Source organism: Mastomys coucha, unplaced genomic scaffold (assembly GCF_008632895.1).
Source record: "Mastomys coucha isolate ucsf_1 unplaced genomic scaffold, UCSF_Mcou_1 pScaffold15, whole genome shotgun sequence".
Taxonomy (NCBI): domain Eukaryota; kingdom Metazoa; phylum Chordata; class Mammalia; order Rodentia; family Muridae; genus Mastomys; species Mastomys coucha.
Window position 1 is genome coordinate 139,575,763 of NW_022196897.1, and position 14,482 is coordinate 139,590,244.

Consider the following 14,482-nt stretch of genomic DNA (forward strand, 5'->3'; position numbering starts at 1 on the left):
GATAGCCCATCAAGCCCCATTTAAAGCATTCCACTGCTTTCCAAATCCAAAGTCCCAGAGTCCACATTCTTTTAAACAAAAGCATGGTCAGGCCTATCATAGCAATACCCCAGTCCCTGGTGTCAATTTCTATCTTAGTTAGGGTTGTACTGTTGTGAACAGACACCATGATCAAGGCAACTCTTATAAGGACAATATTTAATTGGGGCTGGCTTACAGGTTCAGAGGTTCAGTCTATTATCATCAAGGCAGGAACATAGCAGCATTTAGGCAGGCATGATACAGGAGATGAGAGTTCTGCATCTTCCAGGCAGCTAGGATGAGGGTCTTAAGCCCATGTCCACAGTGACACACCTACTCCAACAAGGTCGCACCTCCTAAATAGTGCCACTCCCTGGGCCATGCAAATGCAAGCCATCACACAATGGGAGCCCAATGTCACACATCCAGAGCCCATCGTGACACGTTCTTGCCTTTAGTTAAGAAGAAGAGACCAGGGAGAGCATAGTTCACTCCCTGAATTTATGTGGAATAGAGGGTAAGAGGTACATGGGTGTGCTTGTGATCCCCTATCAAACTTACACTGACCCTCTGTGCCTCATGCTGTGGCTTGGCTAGTCATGGTTCCTTCCTTCATAGGTCAGGGTCTCCTAGGGTCTGACTTGCAGACAGGGAGGGAAAGAAGCTTTGCCAGTGGAAGGATGGGAAGCCACAGAGGTTATTAGAAAGCTGCCCCTGGTTACAGCATCCCTGGGGAGATTTGCCATGGTGACACAGTAGGCAATTAGCAAAAGATGGGGCCTGTATCCTCTACTCCCTGAAGACTCCAGACCCGAGGGATGGCTGCCCCACAGTCAAGCCATCTTGTGTACAGCACTGTACCAAATGCCAGGACAGGATGAAGCAGAATAAACAGCTCCCTCCTCAGAACCTCAAGAGAAGAGCCCGACAGGCCCTCCAGGTGAGGGGCTCTGGGGTGTCTTGGCCTACTTGTGGGGCAGATGGTGGAGGTCTTGAGGGGGCTGTTGTAATCTGTCACTTTTCTCAGGATGGGCTAGGCCTGAATTTGAGTGACCAAGGCCGTGTGGCTATAAGAGAATATGAAGATATTGGGACAAAAGTTGGAGTTGGCATCCCGTGTAGGTCTTTTGTTATGCTCTTGTGGGTTTGTGTCTGGGGTCTGACACATTGCTGTGTTGCCTGGAGCAGATGGCTTAATCTTCTGTCTTTAAATTCACATTTTAAAGGTGGGAACGGTATGTTCTGTGTACCTTTGAGGTTAGTGAAGACCGTGGGTGAGATCTGGAGACAACGCTTTGGTTGGTGCCTGATGGGCAACAGGGCTTACACTCGTGAGCGACGGCCTTAGGAAAATGAAAGCCATCCATCATCTCAGAGTTAATGGCAGTGAGGATGGTGGTAATGAGGGCAGCAAGCAATGATTGTGAGTCACGAGGCCTTAGGCAGAACGGGACAGTACCGCTCAGATATGCAGCGACTGCCTAATGATGCCAGTGCTGGCAACAGCAGGCACTGCGGGCTAGATGTCCCTTGTTAGGGAAGAAGTGAGGCTTTGGGTGCGAGGCAAGGATCTCGTCTGGGTTTCAGACCTGGTTCTGGCTCTGTCCCGTGGCTTTGCCATGATGGTGGGGTGCGCGGCAGGCACGTGACTCTCCCATTCTTCTTCCGTCCTTCTTGCTTTCTCGCTAAGTGATTAAGGGTCTGCACTGGGGTGTTCTTGGTTCTTTATTCCTCTCTGTAGCCAGATGATCTGGATTCCTGTACTGGCAGCCCATCCCTCCGTGTGAGCAAGGGTATTCTGGTGTCTTCTTAGAGTCTCTCCATTCCCCAGCTATGGATTCCCAGTCTTGCGGGGCTGGTATGTGGCTCAAATGATTGAATGTTTGGGATGCGTGGTTGAGAGCTGTTATTTCCTGCAGTTGAACCCTCTTAGCAACTGTTGGGAGGCCTGACCACTGCAATTATATGGGTGAGAGCTGGGAGAGGCCCCCTCACGGGTCACACAGCTGTCGGGTAGCAAGTAGAAGTCTCATCCTGAAGCCAGTCTTTCTTTGCTCCTTGATTCTGCCTGGGACTTGTCTTGCTTGGTTTGGTGGAACTTAAGATTCAGGCAGCCTTTGGCATTTGTACAATGTTACCTTCTTGCTATCTGTCTACGTTTCATCAATCTCCACTGCTCTCCTTTCTCATTTCCTATCTTGCTTCCCTCCTTTCTTCTTTTCCTGTGAAAATTTGTTGAGTTTTAAAAACTTGGAGTTAAATTTATTATTCTTAATTTTTTTTGAGACAGGGTCTCACTGTGTAGCCCTGGCTGTCCTAGAACTCACTCTGTAGACCAGGCTGGCCTTGAACTCAGAGATCTGCCTCCTCTGCCTCCCTAGTGCTGGGATTAAAGGTGTGTGCCACCACCACCCAGCAAACTATTTTTTTTGTATGTATTAATGTGTGTGTTGTGTGTGTGTGGTGTGCGGTAATAGCCATACCCTATGTGTGGAGGTCAGAAGAAAACTTTAGGGAGTCAATTTTCTCCTTCCATGATGTGGGTCCTGGGGATGGAGTTCAGGTCATCAGCATTTGATGGCAAGTGCTTTTACCCATTGTGTTGACTCACTGGCCCCAAAACTTGGAGTTTTAAAATAATTTTAGATTTACAGTAAAGTTGTAGGGACAAAGTCATTAAATGCCCACTGTTCAAACGCCCACAGAAAAGCATTCTGTAGAAATGCTCTGCCCTGCCATCGATTTATAGATCAAGACCCACTGTGTTTGTGTACATTTGCATGTGTGTGCATGTGCGTGTCTGTGTGTGTGCCTGCATGTGTGTGCATATGTGTGTGTGTGTGTGTGTCTGTGCATATGTGTCTGGGACTGCTCGTATGCACATGTGCATGAGAACATAGAGACCAGAAGTCTACATCAGTGTCTTCCTCAATCTGGAGCTGGAGCTCACAGATTTATGTAGAATAGTTGGTTAGCAAGCTCCAGGGATCCTCCTGTCTCCTCCCCAGTACTGGGATTATAGGCACTTCCTGCCATGCCCAGCTTTTATGTGCAAGCTGGGGCTCTGAACTCAGGTCCTCATGCTTGCTCATCAAGCATTTACTAAATGACACTATGTCCCCAGTCCCTGTTTTTTTTTTTTTTTGATTGAGTGTGTGATTTTTTTTGTTTGCTTTTGTTTTTGTTTTTTGAGACAGGGTTTCTCTGTATAGTCCTGGCTGTCCTGGAACTCACTCTGTAGACCAGGCTGGCCTCGGACTCAGAAATTTGCCTGCCTCTGCCTCCCAAGTGCTGGGATTAAAGGTGTGCACCACCACTGCCTGGCCATTATCTGAGTGTGGGTTTTGAAGTCCCTCTATGTAATATACCACGATAGCCTGTAATCTTGGCACTTGGGAGGCAGAGGCAGGAATATTTCTGCAAGGTGGAAGTCAGCATGCTCTACAGAGTGAATTCCTGCCTGGGCTACAAAGTGGCCTCTGACTGCAGCAGCAGCAAAAGGAACAAAAATGCTGTAGTGTGTGTTCATGTGCTCGCGAGAGCACACCTTCAGCAGCAAAGTGCTGGGATTAGAGGCTGGGGTCACCACACCTAGTTTCTAAACCATTTCTCTGACAGGATGGAAGATCTCTTTTCCACATATTTCTTGGCCTTTTCTGACCAACAGGTAATGAGATGAAGATAAGCTCTCTGTGTTAAGTTACTTCTCTTGTCACTGTGAGCAAGTTCGTCAGGTGTGTCAGGACAGCATGGTGACAGGCCTCTCTGTGGATCTGTGAGTGTGTGGCAGCGCATTTACATTCCAGCGGCAGAGGAAATGGAGAAAGGGTACTGCCGGCACTCAGGTGGCTTTCTTCTTCCTCCTTTTCAGTTCAGTGCGAGACCCCAGGCTATGGGGAAGTCCCTACCATGCTCAACATGGGCCTTCCTTCCTCAGTTAACCCTCTTGGAAAATGTCCTGCTCTCACAGTCAGGACTAGACGTTAGAGATAATCAAATTGTCACCACAGATTAATGGCTGGCTGATCAGACCACGAGCTCCTCTTCTCTTTACGAGCTGTCATGGAGTCTACGTGAGTTTTATTTTACAAGCTCTGACTCAGGCACCTCCTGAGACTTCCTGTGCTTCTAGAACTGAGTCTGTGTTTTCCTCCTGTATTAGAAGCATTCTCACCTCACCCCAGGCAAGAGGATATTGCTTCACAGTCCAGGTTGGCCTTGAAATCATAGTCCTCCAACCTTGGCTCCCAAATGCTAGGATTCCAGGCCTGTACCGCCACACCCCTCTCAAAGAACTGCTGACCTTTTCATTGATCTCATTCCCACATTAGTGACCTCATATCCTAAGCAGATGCCTGTAGAGAATGAAATGATGAAGTTGTACAACTCGAGGACTGACATGAAGGGAAAGGCCTCAGACCTTATTAGTATTTATTGAGCAATTACTATGTGCTAGATGCTAAGAACTTTACACACAGGGCTGGGGGAAGCGCTTGCCACCCATGCATGAGGAGCACTTACAAAAAAAGCCTGGGGGTGAGCAGCCCATCTATAACTTCAGTGCTTGGGAAGCAGAGACAAGAATCATCAGGATAAGCTGCCTGGCTTCGCTAGAGAACTAGTGAGTCCTGGGTTCAAGTGTGAGACCCTGTTTCAGTATACAAGGTAAAGAGCCATAGAAGAAGATACTTGATATCAACCCTGGGCTTTTGTGCCTGGAGATGCACATGCGTGCACACGGGCACGCATACAAACAAAGAGGCATGCACACACATAAAAAATCAAATGCACAAAAGAAGGAAAGCTTTATACAGACCTGTTTTCTCCCAGGGGTGCTGGAGAGGGAACCCAGGGCGGTGCGTATGTTAGACAACTACGCTGCTGTTAAGTTGTGATCCCAGTCAGTCCATGTCTCATTTAACTTCAAGTCCAAGCAGAGGCAGGGCTTAAACTCGTTTCTACCAGCTTTGCTACTTAGGATAGGCCTCTAATACAAAATGGCATTACCAATATTGCCACAAAGAATTTACAAATATTTTGGATAGATTATTGTTATTGATACTGCATTATAATGTTAATTTTTTAAAAAGAGAGTCTCACATAGTCTAGGCTGTACATGGAGTTCCTGTCCTCCTGATCCACTACATTCTGAGATCACAGCATGCTGTATTGTTTCCTCTTGCTTGCATTTCTCTATATTAACCCTTTTTATAAGGGTAGCAGCTCATCTTTTGGTACCAGTGTCAACTCTGGGACGTCTTCCCATGCTGCAAAGTGAAGTCAAGTCTGTTATAAGATGCTTGAAGTTCTACTGACCATGGAAACTGGCAGTGTGCAGGCTGGGAATGCAGCTGGCGGAGTCCTCACCTAGCACCCCCAAAGCCCTAGGTTTGATCCCCAGCATTAAATAAAATGGGCATGGTAATACACGGCTGTAATCCCAACCCTCAGGAGATAGAGGCAGAAGGATCATCAATAAGTCATCCACTGCCACCTTGTCAGATTCCTAGCCATTCCTGGGCTTCAGCAATTGGGACTAGGCCCAGGGATGGCTAGGATGTAAGCATCTTGCTATACACTACCTTGGCCTAGCCCTCAATCTGATCTGTTAGTAAACCAAGTTTTGAGTCAATGATGTGTCTACTTTGCTTTCTTTGCCAGAGTAGAAATTTTAGGAAGTCAAAGGATATGTCTAGTTTTAGCTCACCATCAAATGCCTAGGGTCTGCCTGTTTGATTAGAGAGAATAAATGCTGGTGGTCAGGCTTGGTGGTACAGGCCTGTAATTCCAGCATTTGAAAAGTAGTAACAGAAGGGTCAGGAGTTCAAAGTTATCCCCAGCTACATAGGATGCTGGAGATTAGTCTGAGTTATATTAGACCCTGTCTCAAAAAGAATTACGAGGCTTATAAATAAGTGGTATTGTGGCAGAGAAAGCATCCTGTGACCTATGATTCTGGGCAAGTCAGCTGGCTTCTCTGAGCCTGCTTCCTCTGCTGTGAAGTGGTGCAGCTCTTTTCTTCCTACATCCAAGCACTGAGACACAGTCTGGAGCTAGAACAGGAAATCGCCCCCATGCGAAAGCAGAAGATAAAGGCATTAAAAAGTAAGGAAATGCCTTTTGCAGTGCTAAGAAAAAACCGGATGATATTGCAGGTGCTCTTAAGTGGTGACTTAGTTTTTTATTAAGGTGCTGTGCTGGGCAGTTTTATATCACCTTGACACAAGCTAATGTCATCTGAGAGAAGGGAATCTCAATTAAGAGAATGCCTCCATAAGATAAAGCTATAGGCAAGCCTGGGGAGTGTTTTCTTAGTCATTGATGGGGGAGTCTCATCAGCCCATTGTGGGTGGGGCCACCCACCTCTGGGCTGGTGGTCTAGGGTTGTATAAGAAAGCAGGCTGGGCAAGCCCTGTGGTGTAAGCTGGTAGCCGACACTCCTCCGTGGCTTCTGCATCCACTCCTGGCTCTTTTCCTGCCCTCTTTTCCTTCAGTGATGTGGAAAAGATGTGGCAAAGGAAGCCAAATAAACACTTTGCTCTCCAAGTTGCTTTGGTCATGTTTCATCACAGTAATTGTGACCCTAACTACAACAGGAGCCTAATCTTTTTTTAATTAAAAGACAAAGTCTCGGGCTGGAGAGATGGCTCAGCGTTTAAGAGCACTGACTGCTCTTCCAGAGGTCCTGAGTTCAAATCCCAGCAACCACATGGTGGATCACAACCACCCGTAATGACATCAGACGTCCTCTTCTGGTGTGTCTGAAGACAGCTACAGAGTACTTAATATAATAAATAAATAAATCTTTAAAAAAAAAAGACAAAGTCTCACTGCATAGCTCTCTGGGTGGCCTTGATCTCAGAGATTCACTTGTCTCTACCTACTGAGTCCTGGGATTAAACGTTCACACCACCACAGCAGGCTAATTTATTTGTGGGCATATTTGTGAGTATGTAGGCATGAGAGTGGCACCGCACATATGTGTTAGTCAGAGGACAACTTGCAGGATTCGGGTCTCACCTTCTATCAGTGGGTCCTGAGGACTGAACTCATGCTGTCAGGTTTGGGGGCAGGCACCCGCTAATGCATTCCGATGCCCCCCATCCCCTTTTTTTTTTCTTTGAGACCAGATCTCGCAGTGTAGCTCTGGCTAGCCTGCTACTGTAGACCAGACTGGCCATGAATTTACAGTGATATTCTTTCCTGTCCAAGTGTACCGGAGTGGCCTAGCACGCCCAGTTTCTTCTTTCTGAGACAGGGTCTCAGTTTACCTCAGGCTGAACTCTCAGAGAGAGGGTCTGGGATGACGACAAAACGATTTGCTGGCAAGACAGGTGTGTTCCACCACAGCCGGCTTCTGTGGTGTTGGGGACCGAAACCAGAGATTCAAGCATGCTAGGCGAGCTAACCTTCCTCGTGAGCCTACCCATTAATCCATCTTGGCCAAACCAATTTTCTTCTGGGCTACAGCAAACCAGAACGTGCAACTGGACTCCGCCCCCTGAGAGGACTCACACGTCATTGGTCGCAGCTGACCACGTGCCCAGCAGGCTTGCTCCCCGCCCCCGGGCACGCCAGCTGTCGATCAAGGACCCGGCCCCGCCTCCGGCTCGCGGGCCAGTCCGTCTCTATAAAAGGCCGGGCGGGCGATGACGAGCCCGTGCGTCGGCGCGTCACGGCGGGGTGCGTGTGAGGTCATCGCGCGCGGGCGGGCGGGGTCCGACGGTTTGAACGAGACGAAGACGGAACCGGAGCCGGGCGCGCGGACAGCGGACGCGGGTCCTCTGAGAGCCGGTGAGGCGGCTGGCGGGCCGGGGCGGCGGGCGCAGTCGGGAACTCACGGGAGGCGGCTCCTCGTGAGCAGTGCGGAGCCGCGCGGGCAGTGGGGGGGAAGGGCGGGGCCGTGACCCGGTGCGCGGCCTGGGCCGGGGGCGCGCGCTCCGTTGTCCCGGGGGCGGGGCGTGGGCCGGAAGTGGGGGCTGCCTAGTGGGGACCGGCGAAGTCCTGCCTTTGCGGCTGCAGCCGGAGGGTGTGTGGACGCGGGCGCGCGCGGGAGCGCGAGAGCGCGTGAGGGGCGCGGTGGGGACCCTTGGTATAGGAGGCGTCGTTGCATAATGGGTGGGAGTTGGTCCGCGGAGTTGGACCCCTGAGTGCGACCTTCCGCCTCCCCGTGCCTCAGTTCCCTCATCCGTAAAATGGAGACAGTAGGTTTAAGCCTAGAAAGGTCTCAGCGCGGTGCCTGGCAGAAGTAAGGCGATCCGCGGGTGGCTTTTGAGTGCCTAGTAAATGCTAGGCCCCGTTCTCATCAGGGAGTAGACAGGCAAAGACATGCTTTCTAGGAGTCTGCTTTGTGGGTAGAGAGCCAGGAAGCAAGAAGATGAATACAGGACCAAGATAATTTCAGTAATTACTGTAAAAGGGTGATACCAGTACTGCAGGGTACAGTCTGACCTCTGCACCTTGGCGTGGAGGATCCGGCGGCCCATTGAGGGAAGTTAAGCTAGGCCTGTTCTCTGCCTGCGATGGGTTGTCTTGAATAGCATCAATCAAGATAGCTCTTTAATGGGCATTTTGTTAGGAGCTTGATGTAGCATTGTGTCATTTAATAGTCACAGTGCCTTGAAAAGGCGCTGTGGTCCTTCTCTTTCTTTTCCCTCTGTTGTAGTTAGTTCATTTTATTTCCTCGGTGGTGCAGGGGGTGGACTGCAGTTCCCCCACTGTGTTGCTGAGCTGCTCATCACCCTTTTACAGAGGCTCTGGGTAGTGAAGTGACTTGCCTTACATGCTGTCCAGCAAGGAACTCAACTCCAGAGTCCTATCCTGTGTGTTACCCCGTCTTCTCCATCTAGAAACTATTTCATATGGACGTGGCTTTTGTGGTGTCAGCGTGCCAGCACAGAGAAGTTTGGGAGGAGGTGTGCTTTTCTGTTAGGGTTGATCACTCGGATTCTTACTTAATCCTTACCTTGGCTGTGTGAGGAAGGCAGGGTCTCACCCATTTTACAGATGAGGAAAGGAGGCATGTTTCATACAGGGTTACAGAGCTCTTTTTAGTGCCACCTCCCTCCTGCCTTTCTGTAGGACTCTGGATGGTACTTGGAGAGGAATAGGATGTACCTTATCCTACACTGAATTGGAGTGGGTTGGGGAGCCAAGTGTGGTGGACATGCCTGTAGTCCTTACACTTGAGAGGGAGAGGCAGGAGAATCAAAAATTGAAGGTCATCTAGCTATAGAGCTAGGTCATGAGATACTGTGTGAAAAAGCAGAGTAAAACGAGTGAGGGAGACTCCTGAGAGAGTCACTGAAGGGAGAGAGATACTTGAGTATATGGAAAGGGGATTTTTCCCTGTGGCTATACCTTGCCTAGCTCAGAGATCCCGGAGAGGGTGAGGTGTGTGTTGAACTCAAGGGTCTTGTACTGACTGAGGCTAAGCAGTGGCCATTTTTGTTACTTTTTTTTTTTTTTTTGAGACAGGATCAAGCTCCTAACAAAATGCCCATTAAAGAGCTATCTTGATTGATGCTATTCAAGACAACCCATCACAGGCAGAGAACAGGCCTAGCTTAACTTCCCTCAATGGGCCGCCGGATCCTAGGTTGTATCCTAGGTTGGCCTAGAATGTACTATGTGTCCCACACTTGTCCTGAATTTGGAGTGGTCTCTCTGTCTCAGCTTATTGAGTGCTAGGTTTATGGGCATGGGCCTTCACTTCTGGCTCAAACATTCTTACCAGAAAGTGAGAAAGAGCTTTGCTGGAGAGGTAGGCTCTGTTTTGACTGCCTGGAAGAGCCAATTAATTGGTTGAGTGAGTGGATGTTTATTGCACATCCACAGGGTGCCTAATCCCATGTATTTAGTGGCCACAGAGCTTGTGGAGCACATGGGACCTGGTATTAATGTACTGCTAATGAAAGAGTTTGAAATTACATGATGGTGAAGGGCCATTAACCTTTTCTGAGCTGGGGTGTGGTCAGGAGACACGTGTGGCTTTACCAGCTGCTTTTATTTTATGATAGCATGAGGCACAATACCCAATGCATACATATATACCCAAGCTAGATGGTAAGAGCTCAGTCTGGGATAGCATCTTTCAGTCTGGATGGCTCCCATTGGTACTTAATAGCATTCTGCACACAGTATGCATTTTATGTGTTCATCCAGGGTATTTTAAACAGGAGAAAAATACCTCATGTGATTTGCGATTCAGAAAATTCTTTGTGGCTGCTGTAGGAACAGATCGAGATAGACTAATTTGAGGGCTTGCAGGGGATCTTGAGAGGTGCTGGCAGCAGATATCAGGCACAGATCTTAGCACTGAAGATAGCATAAAAGAGAGGCGGTCTCTACCCTGACCTCGTTTGTTCCTATGGCTTATGTTTGATATGATGCCAGCTCTGTTTCCTTCCTTATTTCATATAACTCTCTGTGGGATCCTTTTTGGATGGTTGTATTTAGAGCTGAGGTACATTGAGTTCAGAAACTTGCCCAAAATCACAGCTAATGGAAATGAATGGACTTATGTTCAAAGCCCAGGTCTTCCAGTTGCATCCTGGCCTAAATCTAGTCTGGGAGGCTCAGAAATGGAGGAATAATGTCAGTTTTATTTAGTGTGATAATTGTAATCCCAGAGGTTTGAATGAAGTGCTCTGGGAAGATGATGAATAATTTACCTGTGGAATGAGAAACTAAATTGTACTGTTTTCTTGCATGGTGGTTCTGTCAGCTGATTTTGGGGAGTGTATAGAGTGTTGAAGGTTAGCTTTCTGAAGAGTTTATGTAGACACCCTTTTTTCCTCCACAGTCTGAAACAAGTAACATTCACCTAGTACTCATTCTGTTCAAGGCACTGTGTGAAGTGTGGGGTTGTGGGGGTGACGGGGAGGACAGGGATATCAGGGGCATAAACTACCCTGTGTCTATAGACCTAGTTACCCCTGCTCTAAAGACGAGCGCTGGGCTAGGGAACCCAGACTGGAGTTGTGTGACTCAAGGCTTGCAGCAGCTGCATGCAGGAGAAGAGTGTGAGATGAGCACCTTGCATGCTAGTTACCAGGTGGGAGGAGTGGCGCTTCCTGGGAGAGCTAAGGACTGGGGTCTTATGGTGGTACTAAATTGCTGTGAATTTTACTTCATTGGCAAGTTTGATGTCTCAAGGAATAAGAACAATTCTAAATCTGGTCACTCTAAAACCTACTGTTTGGGCTGGCAAGACGGCTCAGCAGGTAAAGGTGCTTGCCAGCCTGCCTTACCAACTGAATTTGATCCCTGGGAGCTACATGATAGAAGGAGAGAATCAACTCCTGAAAGTTTTCCTTTGATCTCCACACACACGCATATATGTGCACACAAAAACACACAAAATATACAGAGAATGAGGGAATGACTGACCAGGGATTCAGAGTATGGCACCCACATTTCCTAGTGTTTTAAATGAGATTTGTAGTTGATTATAATGATTGGTGCATGTAGTCCCAACTGCTTTCAAGCCTGAGGAAGCAAAAGAATATCATAAGCCTAGGAGTTTGAGGCAACATGGCAAGGTCTGCATCCCAAAATAAAGAGAGATTATTTCAGAAGTTTGACAGAAAGGTAAGGGGCAGCATTTTCTGAGAAACAGGAAAATAAGGCTGGATGTTCTAGGGTGTGCAGGAAAGAATAGTAGGTACCAAGGACTTTGAGAGGTTGTCACTGTACCTCACCTATGTATAGTACTAGGCTGTTGAAACCTGTGAAAGTAGACAGCATTGCTAGGGATTGTCCCAGGGCTTGGTGCATAGGCAGCAAAGCACTCGTGGTGAGCGTGCCCTGAGCCCTAGGCTTGTGTGCTGTTGATGGCGACTTGAGATAAGGTCTTACTGTATGGTTCATGCTGGCCTGGAACTTGAGTCTGACTGTCTCAGCCTCCTGAGTATAGGTGTGTTACCACCACACCCACCCTTGTTAATTTTTTTGTGGTGTTGAGGCTTGAGCCCAGGCATCAAACATGTAGAACACATGATCTACCCCCCAGCCCTTGAACTAGTTTTTTTGAGCAGAACGTTCTTGTTTGTGCATCAGCCTCCTTTCATAAAGTACATGTTTGATCCCTTAGTGCTTTTTGTGGCTTGTAATTGTGTGTTAGTCTTACTAACATGAGGTCTGAGTATTAGACTGGCTGCTTTGGGGCAATTTATCGCAGGTCATTTTATGCATGGAACTCTGGCTTATATCTGGAATCCTAGTGTCTGGTTTCACCCCTTGGGGAATAAGGCTGCGCTTAAAATTGAATATTTGTATAGGTTTGTTCTTGGTGACCGTGGGAACTGCTTGCCTTCACTTTCATGCTTTCTATAACAGGAGCCTTCTCTCTTTATTACATGTTGTAGAAGATGGCAGTGAATGTGTACTCAACGTCAGTCACCAGTGATAACCTAAGTCGACATGACATGCTGGCTTGGATCAATGAATCTCTGCAGTTGAATCTGACAAAGATAGAACAGCTGTGTTCAGGTAAGCACTTCCCCACCCCTTTTTCCATTTTTTAAGACAGTTTCTCTGTATAGCCATGGATGTTCTGGAGTTTGCGCTATAGACCAGACAGGCAGGTCTTCAACTCAGAGATCTACCTGCTTCTGCCTCCTAGCTGCTGGAATTAAAGGTGTGGGCTACCATGTTTGGCTCAGGAGACCACTTTTTAAAAGTACATGCGACCGGGCAGTGGTGGTGCATGCCTTTGGGCACTTGGGAGGCAGAGACAGGTGGATTTCTGAGTTTGAGGCCAGCCAGGTCTACAGGGTGAGTTCTAGGACAGCCAGGGTTATACAGAGAAGCCCTGTCTCGAAAAACCAAAAATTAAGAAAAAAAAAAAAAAGTACATGTGGCTTTAGGGTTTGTGCAGGTCTCTATATGGAACCACCACAAAGAGATTATAGATTTTTTTTGTTTCAGCTTTACCCACGCTGAGTGCTTGGATGTGTGGCTCAGTTGATAGGGTACTTACCTAGCATTCACAGAGCACTGGGTTTGACTCTCAAGGCGGCATGAATCTAGATGTGGAAGCTACCTGCAGGATGATCAGATGTTCAAGGTTTTACTTTGGCTACTTAGTGAATTTGAGGTCTGAGGTATATGGTGCTCTGTTTCAAAAGTAAATAAATGAATACAGTTTTTAGAAGAGCATGCTTCTGGCCTGTAAGTCTACTGCCTTTTGCCCAGGCTACATCAATCCTCTGGTTCAGCTTCTCACTCAGAGCTCATGTGGTCACAGTCCAGGTTTATCTAAGGACAGACCTGTAATGGTGTCTTGTGTTCATTTTCTTGTTGCCTGAGATTGAGTGCTGAGCCTCACATATGCTAGACAGTGCTTTACCACTGAACAGTATACCCAGCCAGTATTTCTATATTAATTCCTCAGGTATGCTTCTTATTCTCAAGAAGAAAAACACTGAGTCAAGTATCTGCTATTTCAGGGCCAGTTTCGTCAAAGCTATGTTTCCCAGAGAGGCAATGAGTGAAAACAAGAGCAAAACATGTTTCTGTGTCAGAATTGGACAACGTAGGAAAGTGGTGGGAGGGAGGGGTTCCAGGAGTCCTATCTCTCAGAGAGCATTACTCTTGGTAATTTTCTTTTGTTATTGTCTGTATGTATATATTATATGTTCCAGCTTTTCATGAGCTATTCTTCAGTGTCAGTAACTTAGAAGTGATTATTTTGAAGATCTATCTATCTATCTCTCTATGCCAGATAAGTGCATATATATGTTATATGCTCTTTCTTTCCATGTTTTTTGTAGTTATTTGCTCTCATACTCACTTTTGGTTGTTGATTTTTTTTTTTTTTTTTTTTTTTTTTTTTTTTTTTTTTTTTTTTTTTTTTTTTTTTTTTTTTTTTTTTTTTTTTTTTTTTTTTTGGTTTTTCAAGACAGGGTTTCTCTGTGTAGCCCTGGTTGTCCTGGAACTCACTCTGTAGACCAGGCTGGCCTTGAACTCAGAAATCTGCCTGCCTCTCCCTCCCAAGTGCTGGGATTACAGGTGTGTGCCATCACTGCCTGGCTGAATTTTTTTTTTCCCATTTTATTTTATTATTGCATGGTTAAGTGCCCTTTAAAATTAATTTTTTCCTGCTATTTATTTATGCAAAACAGTATCTCATTCTGAAGCTCACAGGCCTGGAACTCACTCCATGTAGCCTAGGCTGTCCTCAAACCCGTGGTGGTCCTCCTGCTTGGTTCTCTGGAGTACAGGAATAATAAGCCCATGCTACTACTCCCAGCTTCATAGATCACTTGTTTCCTCAGTGATTTCTAGAAGTAGGATACTGGAGCAAATGAAATGGACTTTGTGCTCTCAGTAATTACTGTTTATCATGAATGTGCTTATCTTTTTTTTTTTTTAATGTTTATGTATGTCTGTGTATTACGTGCATACAGTGCCTATGGAGGCCAGAAGAGAGTATGGGATCTCCTCCCTGGGACTGGAG

General features: G+C 47.0%; 1 protein-coding gene across 2 annotated transcripts in view; it reads left to right on the forward strand.

Moving 5' to 3' along the window:
* The first annotated feature begins 7,682 nt into the window (after positions 1-7,682).
* The window catches only part of Mapre1 (microtubule associated protein RP/EB family member 1), a 30,635-nt gene continuing 23,835 nt past the window's right edge, over positions 7,683-14,482 (forward strand). The window contains exons 1-2 of one of the 2 annotated variants that reach the window (XM_031372351.1): positions 7,683-7,815; positions 12,390-12,513. In XM_031372351.1, coding sequence (XP_031228211.1) covers positions 12,393-12,513 — 121 coding nt within the window. In that variant the 5' untranslated portion in view covers positions 7,683-7,815; positions 12,390-12,392. Of the gene's footprint in view, positions 7,816-8,032; positions 8,051-12,389; positions 12,514-14,482 lie in introns of those variants that run through there. The other variant, XM_031372352.1, reaches the window with a different exon arrangement.